The sequence below is a fragment of the Carassius auratus genome, unplaced genomic scaffold (genome assembly GCF_003368295.1).
Source record: "Carassius auratus strain Wakin unplaced genomic scaffold, ASM336829v1 scaf_tig00048026, whole genome shotgun sequence".
NCBI classification, from domain to species: Eukaryota; Metazoa; Chordata; class Actinopteri; order Cypriniformes; family Cyprinidae; genus Carassius; species Carassius auratus.
The window spans coordinates 9,757-20,853 of NW_020527057.1; the positions used below are offsets into that span (position 1 = coordinate 9,757).

General features: G+C 39.7%; 1 protein-coding gene across 2 annotated transcripts; it reads left to right on the top strand.

Annotated features, from left to right (window-relative positions):
- The first annotated feature begins 1,024 nt into the window (after positions 1-1,024).
- Positions 1,025-9,897, top strand: LOC113088993 (uncharacterized). 2 transcript variants are annotated; one of them, XM_026255888.1, is made up of 12 exons: positions 1,025-1,127; positions 1,433-1,657; positions 3,862-4,018; positions 4,221-4,346; positions 5,042-5,104; positions 5,281-5,343; positions 5,517-5,579; positions 5,754-5,816; positions 5,991-6,080; positions 8,335-8,417; positions 8,977-9,020; positions 9,810-9,897. In XM_026255888.1, exons 2-12 carry the CDS (start codon positions 1,445-1,447, stop codon positions 9,844-9,846), a joined length of 1,002 nt encoding a protein of 333 aa, XP_026111673.1. In that variant the 5' UTR covers positions 1,025-1,127; positions 1,433-1,444; the 3' UTR covers positions 9,847-9,897. The 2 variants fall into 2 exon arrangements, with proteins under 2 accessions (XP_026111673.1, XP_026111674.1); XM_026255889.1 differs by lacking the exons at positions 5,281-5,343; positions 5,517-5,579; positions 5,754-5,816.
- The last annotated feature ends 1,200 nt before the right edge of the window (positions 9,898-11,097 follow it).

An 11,097-nucleotide genomic window follows, 5' to 3' on the forward strand; every position in this document is an offset into this window, starting at 1 on the left:
TTATTATTCAATTCAGCGGCCAGTTGTTTTAAATTAAATTTAATGTAATAACAGGGATGAGAAATGCCATTTGTATTTGAATGTGAATGGTGCTGCCATAATGAGTACACCTGGTGGATTTAGAGTTAACTTCCTTGCTCAAGTACAGAATGGCCTGTTATTCACTTTGTCATGTCAGGGATTAGATTTATATGGGTGCTGTAACTTTGTTGCTCCAGAGTTAGAGGGTTACCTGTTACTTCTCCAAACACCACTACAATACTGGGCCTAGCCCAAACCATGAAAAAAATCTTCAGAATTTTTAATAATTTAATAATTAAATTTTAGGGGACCCCCCCCAAGAGTCCTCCTAATCATTTCGAACCCTGGTTATAAGTATGTAAACTCTGTCTCAGAGTTGTCTCTTGTTAGCTACAGCTAGCTTTGATTGTGCAGGTTTAGCTAATTTAGCAGGTTTGGGTTTTTAAATCAGTTGCCAATTTTTGTTTACAGATGCCATCATTAATGTTAAAATATGTGTGTCGAAATGCAGTGCATCGCGTTCCTCTATGTGTTACTGTAGGCCTAATACTGGTACTGGTAGCATACTGGTAAAATCGAGGACATCCACATGCCCTGTGCAAGCCACATCTAAAATCTTAGGTCATTGCGATGAGTGGTCAGTAAGATATGCGATGGACACATACATACTCACAGACAGACATTTCTTGCTTTATAGATAGATAGATAAATAGATAGATAGATTGATTGATTCAAGAGTTTATGAAGCAATTTGTCGGTTCACAAGAAAATTATATTCATGTCGTCAAGTGGATGTGGTATCTTATATTCTATTCTCTGCAATGTTTTGATTAGGATGTAACTAATTTTTACTATAATATATCTAATATGTCCTAATGAATGTAGAAATGTTTGTTCTAATGGTCATTCTAATAATGTTTTCTGTCTGTTACAGATACAAGACAGCTTTACAAAAAAAGGCACTTTTAAGAGCCATTCTGTCACATTTTTTCTGTTTCTCTGTTTCTCACTGTCTCTTTCTTGTTTCTCTCTCACACACACCCACACTCTCACACACATTCACTCACTCATACTCTCTTTCTTTCATTATTGAATTATTTCATACAGTAAGTATCCCAATTTTTTTTATTTTCTACAAAGCACAAGTTTAGATATATTAAAGATAGTTTTGTATTTTGTTTCATTATAATGATATATGATTAGCATATTTGATGTAGGAACAGCAAGTCACATAGTGTAATACTAGAGACCCTGGATTGGTCACACATATCAGTCGCAACATAGCTGAAATTTTGTTTATTACATGATAATTGTAAGATAATTGAAGTGGAAAGACTGAAAGTGTTTTACGGAAATCTTCAAAACTCTTGACAGTTAAGGAATTTGTATTTTTCTTGTTTATGGTTTACAGGATAACAAAAGCATGGCTGGTGGAGGTTTGAAGAAGTCGTGCCCTACATGCCAGGAAAAAATATTTAATGGATGTAAGGTCTGCCCCATGTGCAAGACAGCACAGCCGCAACATCTAAGGCTGAAAAAGAAAATTGAAAAATTCAAGATGGAAAAGGAGTCTTGGGTGGCTAAGAAAAAGAAAAATCAAATAACATCTCATTTAATGGATGATGCCGTGATTTTGGTAAGTAACCTGTGCTACATTTCCATAGTACTTATGTGGCTTCAAAATGACCTTGGTCCAGGTGGTGACACAGGTGGTGTGGATGATTTTGGAGTGGGGACTGGGGTTTAGTGAGAGAGTGTTACATTATAACTTACTATTCTGAAACTTTAGACTTCTGCTTTAGATGTACTCACATAGAGTCTGAAGTTGATTAGCACATCAGGTTAGCACATATTTTCAATTGCACATTGTATGGAACTTTTAATGGAGGTGATTGGTTAATCAGTTTTTAGCATCTTAACTTTAAACTATTATCATTGGAAAAGTTTAAAGAAACAGGCCAGAAACAGCCAGGATCACCTACAGTATGTGATAGCCCACAGTTCTGTAACATACCGTAATTCCTCAAATAAAAGCCGGGGCCTTTATTTACCTGAACTGCAGAAGGTAACAGGCTTTTATTTGAAGCCGGCTTTTATTAGAGGCAGGCCTTTATTTCCAATTCAATTTTTGATAAGTAATTGTTTTAAATAACCCGTTTTAAATTATAGTGATATAATAAGTGATAGTGTTCCAGTGGACAGAGATCATAACATTAGCACAGAATCAGTTCAGAATCAATCACCAAAAGAATCAGTTCGGTTCAGATGCTCTGTGTGTCGGTCTGCTTCACGCTGAATCACACATGCGCAGTATCATCAGCTCCTCGGTTCTGTCGACACGTCAGACAGAAACGGTGTACTGGTGATCCGAAAACCGATGCAAACGGTTATCGACTCGAGAACGAGAAACGCTCCAGCAGTGGGCGTGTACATTCGTTATCTGGCTCTGCTGCACAAATTTTCCCCCGGCCTTTATTTAAGAACGGCCTTCATTTGTCAGTGTTGACCATGCACCCAGGCACTATAAGAGGCCCGGCATTTATTTGACTACCGGTTTTTATTTAAGGAATTACGGTATGTCAAAGCTCTCCATATCATCCACAGTTCACTCTTCCCTACTGAGTGGTTCATGCAACAAGCGCCTTTATGTTAGTTCATAGCGTTCAGTTGCGTCTTCTTCTTCTTCGAGTCTGTTGCAATCTCAGATGTCGTTTTGTCACTATCTGGTGCAGGTCACAGCTGATGGTGTCAGTTCAGCCAGGTCCTGGGGGGGGCTTCACAGCTGCATTTCTCTTCTGTCTGGTGGTCCAATGCTTTCATAAGTGCTTTGCACCTCTCCTGTTCCACTCGTAGTCTGTTGAGGGTCTTCCAGGTTAGCCTCCCTGGTGGGACATTCAGTAGGGGTGATTCCTGTCTCCATCCAGTCCTGGGCTTGTGTATTTAGCTGGTTCCATTCATCTTTCCAGATGTTGTCCATGATGTTTCTTTGATTGTCTGGAGGTGGGACTGTCTGCAGGAAACTGGATCTGGATTTCAATCGTGGTGGAGGTGCTGTGTGTCAGTGAAGGGGTGCCTGGTGTCAATCTCTTGTGCTCTCCACTCGTCTTGGGCGACAATGGATAATCTTATGTGGGGGTCAGGGGTGGGGGGGAGCAATGCCAGCTAGGGCATAGAGGCACGGGACTGGCGTTGTCTTTATGCATCCCATGATAATGCGGCAGGTGTTGTTGAGGGCTGTGTCAATCAGTTTGGTGTGGTGGGAACAGCTCCAGTTTGAGCACCCGTATTCAGCTGTGAGGAAGCACTGACTGGGCCCTTAACCAAGATATGCTGCTACCATCCGACCACGTTTCTGAGTGAGATTCTGTCATTGCACAGAATATGATGTGTATGAGTAAGTGAATGTGATGTGTGGTAGACCAAAAACTTGTAACCAATCTCTTAGTAGGGCTCTTTACATGAAGTTGCGCTTGGAGGGTTATAGTTTCAATTCAGTCATGCTCTGTAGAACAGTATAAGCCAGACGAGAATAATACCCCTACTATGCTACTGTACTTACACGTTCATGCATGTATCATGCACATGAAGTAGACAGGCACACCAAACCCACCCACATATACTCAAACCTTTCCCACATCCCCAATGTATCATCTGTTATATATATCAGCTTATGGACAGTATACACCAGCTCTTCCATAAGTTAAAAAGTGTGCATCTGAGTTGCATCTGAAACATACTGTTGTGGAGCTGGTGTCTGTTAGACATAACACTGGCACAGTTTAACGTAGACATAAAGCAGTTATTATTGTTTTTAGAGTATGTTTTTTTTTTTTTTTTCAGATTGAGAAACTGAATGCAGTGGGCTGGAGGCCCATGCTTTTTCTTGAGTACCCCAACAAGGAGGTCAAGATGCTGCTGCCAGAGGGGCTCGAATTAAGTTCGGGAGAGAATATATGTCTTAATAACATGAACGCAATCTACAGCATGATAGTTCAAGGTGATTCCACATTTACTGTGCATTATAACATCTTTAAACAATCCAAATGATTAAAAATTTAGGACACTGTAAAAACTAAATGACATCAAAAACTAAATTCAAGTATTATGAGAGATTTTGGTTTACTTTGCATCACTCCTACCTTTCACATTTTGGCCTAATTACATATTGTACATCCTTTGCGTTGCTTGTATTCTATTAGGAAAGACAGTGCCAGCAGACCCTTCTAGCAACCAGGCCTCAACCAGTAATCTGCAACTGGGTCCAGAAGAGGAGACCATTGTTGTTTTAAATTTAGAGTCCATTCAAGACCCTCCACCACAACAAGGTGTGCTTATTATAGCTTTATTGTTATCGTTCATATTTTTATGAGAATGTTCTTTACCAGCATATTATTATCATTATTGTAGTATATTATTATCATTGTATATTCTGTGTGTACACCTTTTACAAAGACTCTCCTTTAAGCGAGCCCTGCCACCACCACCAACGAGGGGGCAGAGATTCGCACTGAGCCTGACTTTGCGTTGTGAATTTTAGTCTTAGAAGTGTTTAAGTGTAAATTAAGGAAGCTTGACAGGTTGGATCAGAGGCTCAGATAGCTGGTTTATTACAGAGTTGTTATACAGCAGGATACAGACTTAAGTGGAATAGTCTAAAGTATAGGTGGTTGATGGAGCCGTCTCTCTAGAGAAGCTCTCCTCGGCAGTCGAATTGTCTTCTCACCGAACCAAAAGGTCCAGTGTTATACAAAAAAAGATAGTCATAAATAATCACAACAGCAGGTGCCAGAACAGAAAGATCTAGAAAAGGGTCCCCATTGATAAGGCATAGGCCAATGCTACGTCTGACCCAAAGTCCCAACAAGTGACGATTATAGCAGCACAATTCGGTGTGCTTAACCTAGTTATTTGCTCTTCAACTTTTGGTGCCTTCTTTGACATTTTTGCAGAATGAGCTTGAGCAGCCATACATCTATATCTGACCTTCTTGTATATTGTATATTCTGTGTCAAAACTTTAGAGGAGGCTCTTCTGTTAACCAGCCCTGCCACCAACACCAACGAGGGGGCACAGACTGAGACAGGTGACCCAAAGTCCCACCAATTGGCGATGATAGCACCACAATTCAGTGTGCTTAGCCTAATTATTTGCTCTTCAACCTTTGGTGCCTTCTTTGACATTTTTGTAGAAAGAGTTTGAGCAGCCACATGTCTATATCTGACCTTCTTGTATATTGTATATTCTGTGTCAAAACTTTAGAGGAGGCTCTTCTGTCAACCATCCCTGCCACCAACACCAACGAGGGGGCACAGACTGAGACAGGTAACCCAAAGTCCCAACAAGTGGCGATGATAGCAGCACAATTCGGTGTGCTTAGCTTAGTTATTTGCTCTTCAACTTTTGGTGCCTTTGACATTTTTGCAGAATGAGCTTGAGCAGCCATACATCTATATCTGACCTTCTTGTATATTGTATATTCTGTGTCAAAACTTTAGAGGAGGCTCTTCTGTTAACCAGCCCTGCCACCAACACCAACGAGGGGGCACAGACTGAGACAGGTAACCCAAAGTCCCACCAATTGGCGATGATAGCACCACAATTCAGTGTGCTTAGCCTAATTATTTGCTCTTCAACCTTTGGTGCCTTCTTTGACATTTTTGTAGAAAGAGTTTGAGCAGCCACATGTCTATATCTGACCTTCTTGTATATTTTTTTCTGTGTCTAAACTTTAGAGGAGGCTCTTCTGTCAACCAGCCCTGCCACCAACACCAACGAGGGGGCACAGACTGAGACAGGTAACCCAAAGTCCCAACAAGTGGCGATGATAGCAGCACAATTCGGTGTGCTTAGCTTAGTTATTTGCTCTTCAACTTTTGGTGCCTTCTTTGACATTTTTGTAGAATGAGCTTGAGCAGCCACACGTCTATATCTGACCTTCTTGTATATTTTTTTCTGTGTCTAAACTTTAGAGGAGGCTCTTCTGTCAACCAGCCCTGCCACCAACACCAACGAGGGGCTAAAAAAGGACAAAACCCCCAAAAGACGCCAAAGGACAAAAGGTGTACCTAATCAACTCCAAGCTGATATTCTGCCATATTTCATTTTACAGTTTTTTTCAGTCGCTAACAGGCATTTGTCCAAGCAGTTGTCACATTTTCAAAACTCTAAACACAATTAGCACAGCATCTGTCTATTGTGGCCATACCATTCACACATTTCATGTCGTTTTCACACAATATGGAGTCATTGAACACATTTCCACAATGCTTACATTTTCTGAACAAACAAGCTATACCTCCCAACAAAATTATGGATCATTTTTGTAGTATTTACAAATGTTAACACACAACATCCCACAATAGCAAAAACAATGTTCCAAACCTTAGATACAGTATAAAAACCTCTGCTTCTGCAATGATATCAGTTCAAAAACAATATAGCTGATTTATGTTGTGTAAATTGGGCCAACCACAGCTGATTCCAATCCGGCTTAGACTCAATGGCAGGGGTTATTTTTTTCTATTACATTGACACTTATACAATAAAAGGAGGACTTTGAAGAGTGATATTTTTGGAAACAGAAACAGAAAAAGACAAACACTGTAATGTATGACGAGGAAGAGTAAGAGCAAGGGGCCCAGTGAGAGGAGCAGGAGCAGTGAGAGATGCAGTGAGAGGAGCAGGAGCAGTGAGAGATGCAGTGAGAGGAGCAGGAGCAGTGAGAGGAGCAGTGAGAGATGCAGTGAGAGGAGCAGGAGCAGTGAGAGGAGCAGTGAGAGGAGCAGGAGCAGTGAGAGGAGCAGTGAGAGATGCAGGAGCAGTGAGAGGAGCAGTGAGAGATGCAGTGAGAGATGCAGTGAGAGGAGCAGGAGAAGTGAGAGATGCAGTGAGAGGAGCAGGAGAAGTGAGAGGAGCAGGAGCAGTGAGAGGAGCAGTGAGAGATGCAGTGAGAGGAGCAGGAGCAGTGAGAGATGCAGTGAGAGGAGCAGTGAGAGATGCAGTGAGAGGAGCAGGAGAAGTGAGAGGAGCAGGAGCAGTGAGAGGAGCAGTGAGAGATGCAGTGAGAGGAGCAGGAGCAGTGAGAGATGCAGTGAGAGGAGCAGGAGCAGTGAGAGGAGCAGGAGCAGTGAGAGATGCAGTGAGAGATGCAGTGAGAGGAGCAGGAGCAGTGAGAGATGCAGTGAGAGGAGCAGGAGCAGTGAGAGATGCAGTGAGAGGAGCAGTGAGAGATGCAGTGAGAGGAGGAGGAGCAGTGAGAGGAGCAGGAGCAGTGAGAGATGCAGTGAGAGGAGCAGTGAGAGATGCAGTGAGAGAAGCAGGAGCAGTGAGAGGAGCAGTGAGAGGAGCAGTGAGAGATGCAGTGAGAGGAGCAGTGAGAGGAGCAGGAGCAGTGAGAGATTGTTTTTTTTTTTTTTGCTTTATTTTTTAGGGCTTTTTGCTGTTGTTTTTTTGTTCAGAATGCTCTTATGTGTTTCATGGATATTTTGTTCACTGTAAGCAATACTGTCAAACCTTTTCTGTTCTATCATACTGTGTTTCTACTGTACCTCCTGCAGTAAACAGTAAAGGAAAAAAAATAGCTTTTTATTGGAATGCTTTTGAATGTGAACATTACTATTCATTTGGACATACAGTTCCTAACCAAGAAATTTAGTGTAAAACAGTGAATTGCATGTTTTGCATGCAAATACCTGTAAAACTGAGACTGAAAAGTCTGTGCAGTTTTTGTAATGTCAACAATAGCCAGTATTCTGAAACCTGGTGTACTTTGATTGACTGAATGTACCTTTTGAGGTGAAAACAAGTGTTATTCTTTGACAGAATAATTTAATTTTGAGTCAGATTTCCAGTGTTTTGGTAAAGTTTGTGTGGAGAGAAAGATGTGTTCTATTTTGAAATGAAGATTTAGTATATATTTAACAAAATGTGTTTTTGAGAAGAAAATTATCCACTTGGCCAATTGTGTTTTGTAGGTGTGAGTCTGTGTTAAGAGTTTAGAAAAAGTATCTGAAGTATGGTTAAGCGCTTGTTAGCGATTGAAAAAAACTGTAATCCCATTACGTGTTACTTACTTCACTTGCTATGCAGGTCTCCTTTATAACATTAACATTATTGATTTAGTTCATTTACATGTGAATTGTACACACAATATCAGTATAAATGTGTGATGTCAAACATACCCCTCCCTCTTTACGGAGTTACAGGTCACAACAAATACATGTAATCTGTAGACTGTGGGATATACTTTTGTTTTCTTTTTTGTATGTTAACAATTGGATTAACATTTCACTATTTGCTTATGTTTCTAAACAGTTTCTAAAAAAGAAAAGGATTGTCCACACAACAGCCAGGAGGTGCACGCATATAGATGCGTGATCAAAACTAGGAAGAGAAAGGTTATTCCCATACACAATACAATTGCAAAGAAAACATTGGATGATTTACCAATACTGATTGATCACTTGTTTTAATTGATAATGTCACTAATTGGCTAATGGCAGTAATTTAAAATTTGTATCAGTAATCCTACCAGATACTGTATTTGTTTATGTTGGTGTTTATGTTAAAAATTTACCTTGTCATACCCGACAAGACATCAGAAATAACTCACCCCCACATTCAGTATTCTCAGTGTGAAAAAAAAAAAAATCGAGCCATGTTGTGTTATTGTTAGAGATTCTACCAACCCCAGAATGTTTGTCTGGAGTTTTTGTCTACTTTATGGTGACTGGGCTGCGTAAAATGACTGGAATGTTTTACAGCTCATGAAGGGAATGGGAAGTGAGTGGACCATGAGGAGATATTAGCTGAACATTACAAAAAGTCTTATGTGTTAACAAAACGCTCTGAATCGCTAATACTACCTTTAAGTGTAACAAAATGAAATGTTAAGTTGAGAGCAATGTTTATCTTAAGCAAGGCACCCATTTTCTATGTCTTTGTTTGCCTTCCCAGGGGAAGATGGAGAAATTGATAGATTGGCTCCCCTGCAAACTGTGGTGTGTTGGTTGTCTTTCAGACCAGATACTCACAATTATCCACAAAATGACGGTGTTCCAGCAGACATACACATAACTTACAACAAACATACTATAGGCTACATGTACACACATAAAGTATCTCACAGAATTGAGTAAACCCATCACATTTTTGTACATTTGGATGTGCACAGTATGTGTTTGGGAACTGGTGGTGTTCTCTGGAGTGATTGTAAGTTATAAACTATTGCTGATGCAGAAATTTGGTTATTTTTTGTAATGTTATGCACACCATAATCCATGCTTGCATATCTGTTTGATCTTATTACTGCTATCTTAATATTGTTTTTGTTCATTTATGACATTTATGACTTTTTATTCATTTGCATTCTGAAGTAGTAAATATGGTTACTTGAGATATTGATGCTGTAACATTTTGTAAATTTAGAGTGTCGGGTGCCAGTTTTTATATTTCCATACTGTGGATTATTCAGATATTTTATTAGTCGTTACATTGTGCATATTTATGTTCTAATTATTCTTGACTAGCTGTCCCCTTGCTAACTAAACACCATTGTCTGTTTTTCCATATACACCAAATTTTGTCACAATTGGTTCCATTTTAGATACAAATTCACCAATGTTTTTAATTGGTATTATGACATTGGTTAATCTAAATGTCGCTCCTCTACAATACCAAATCAAACTGGAATACAGGTTGCAATGTAAACATTACAGCTTTGATTATCAAGTGATTATTCATTATTGACTTTTTTACTAATCATCTCTTTCCCTTTTTTTTTTACCTAGCGGGAAAACCTGGCCTCCAACATGGGAGACTGCTTGACACACACACACGCACACACAATCACTCACTCACTCACTCACTCATTCTCTCTATTTCTCTCTAATAAAATAAAATAAACAAATCTTATGCTGAGTATTGTTCTTTTGTAATCTTAATTTTAAATTCACATCACCTGCAAAACTCATTCCAAGCAACACAACTCTTAACACATGGCTCAAAACAGACTCAGTGCAGCCAAACACTACACACAACCCTTACTGAGATAACACACACTGTCACTCAGAACACACTGAGAAGAAAAACACTTGCATCAAACACCAAAACAGAAAATACAAACTTTTCATCTTTACTGTTTGAACAATTTCAGTGAGTTCATACAAAGTAATATTTTCTTCAAAGAAAAGAGTGACATTCTTTCACATGATTTATTTAAATTTTCAGAACATAACAAAGGTAAATGAAAATTTGCAGTTTGCTTCAATAGTCTGTAGTAATTTACAGAATTACAGTAAAGAGGAAAAAAGGTAGAAACTAAAAGTACATACTGTAATTCGAACAAATAATTTTCAGGGCTAATCCTGAAATTGCAATCAGCAGTGTTTGAAATCTCTTCTGTTTTGTGTGCTTCACAGTTTTGACAGTGTGTTAGCATTTGAACAAAGTGCTGTAAGTCCACAGGTTTGTGCAGATTGTGGTTAAAGTCATGGGATAAGTGTGTAATTTTTGAAAACTGTGTTCAAGCAATGAAAAACGAACTAGAGTTTGGTCCACATGAACTTCTGCTGAGCAGACTGTATTTAGAGTTTTGCACATGTGACTTCAGTTGTGCTTACTGTCATTTAGCAATCGAAAAAACTGCAAGGTGATTCGTGTGCAGGGGAGAGGTGGTGGTCACACATCAGATGGCTGACAAAAGAGTTCATGTCTGACCCCCTTTTATGACACTATTGCATCACAAATTAGGCTGCCTCAGCCATTGTGTAAAGGTGATATGATCTAGACACATAACATGAGTTATACTCCCTGTTGTGAAGCTCGAAGCTCATCCATGTTATTATCCTCCAAGCTTGACTAGGCCTTAGGCTACTGTGCTCACTGGCCTCCCAAAGAAGTCCATCAGACAACTGCAATGAATTCAAAAAGATGCAAGAATTTTAACCTAATCCAATAGAAGAGTAGGCTGGGAGCAAGCCAAACTTAGCCCCACACACAACATTTGAAGTCGGGAAGTTTGGTCTGGCATTGCTCCGTTGTGGAGCAACTATGCGTGAACCAGAGCAGTTCAGAACA

What these genes read in the sequence shown, in the direction of transcription:
- LOC113088993 (XM_026255888.1), top strand. Translation starts at nt 1,445, where the DNA reads ATGGCTGGTGGAGGTTTGAAGAAGTCGTGCCCTACATGCCAGGAAAAA. An exon ending in TGGATGATGCCGTGATTTTG is followed by an intron (nt 1,658 to 3,861) that starts GTAAGTAACCTG and finishes TTTTTTTTTCAG; the next exon opens with ATTGAGAAACTGAATGCAGT. An exon ending in GGGGGCACAGACTGAGACAG is followed by an intron (nt 5,580 to 5,753) that starts GTAACCCAAAGT and finishes TCTAAACTTTAG; the next exon opens with AGGAGGCTCTTCTGTCAACC.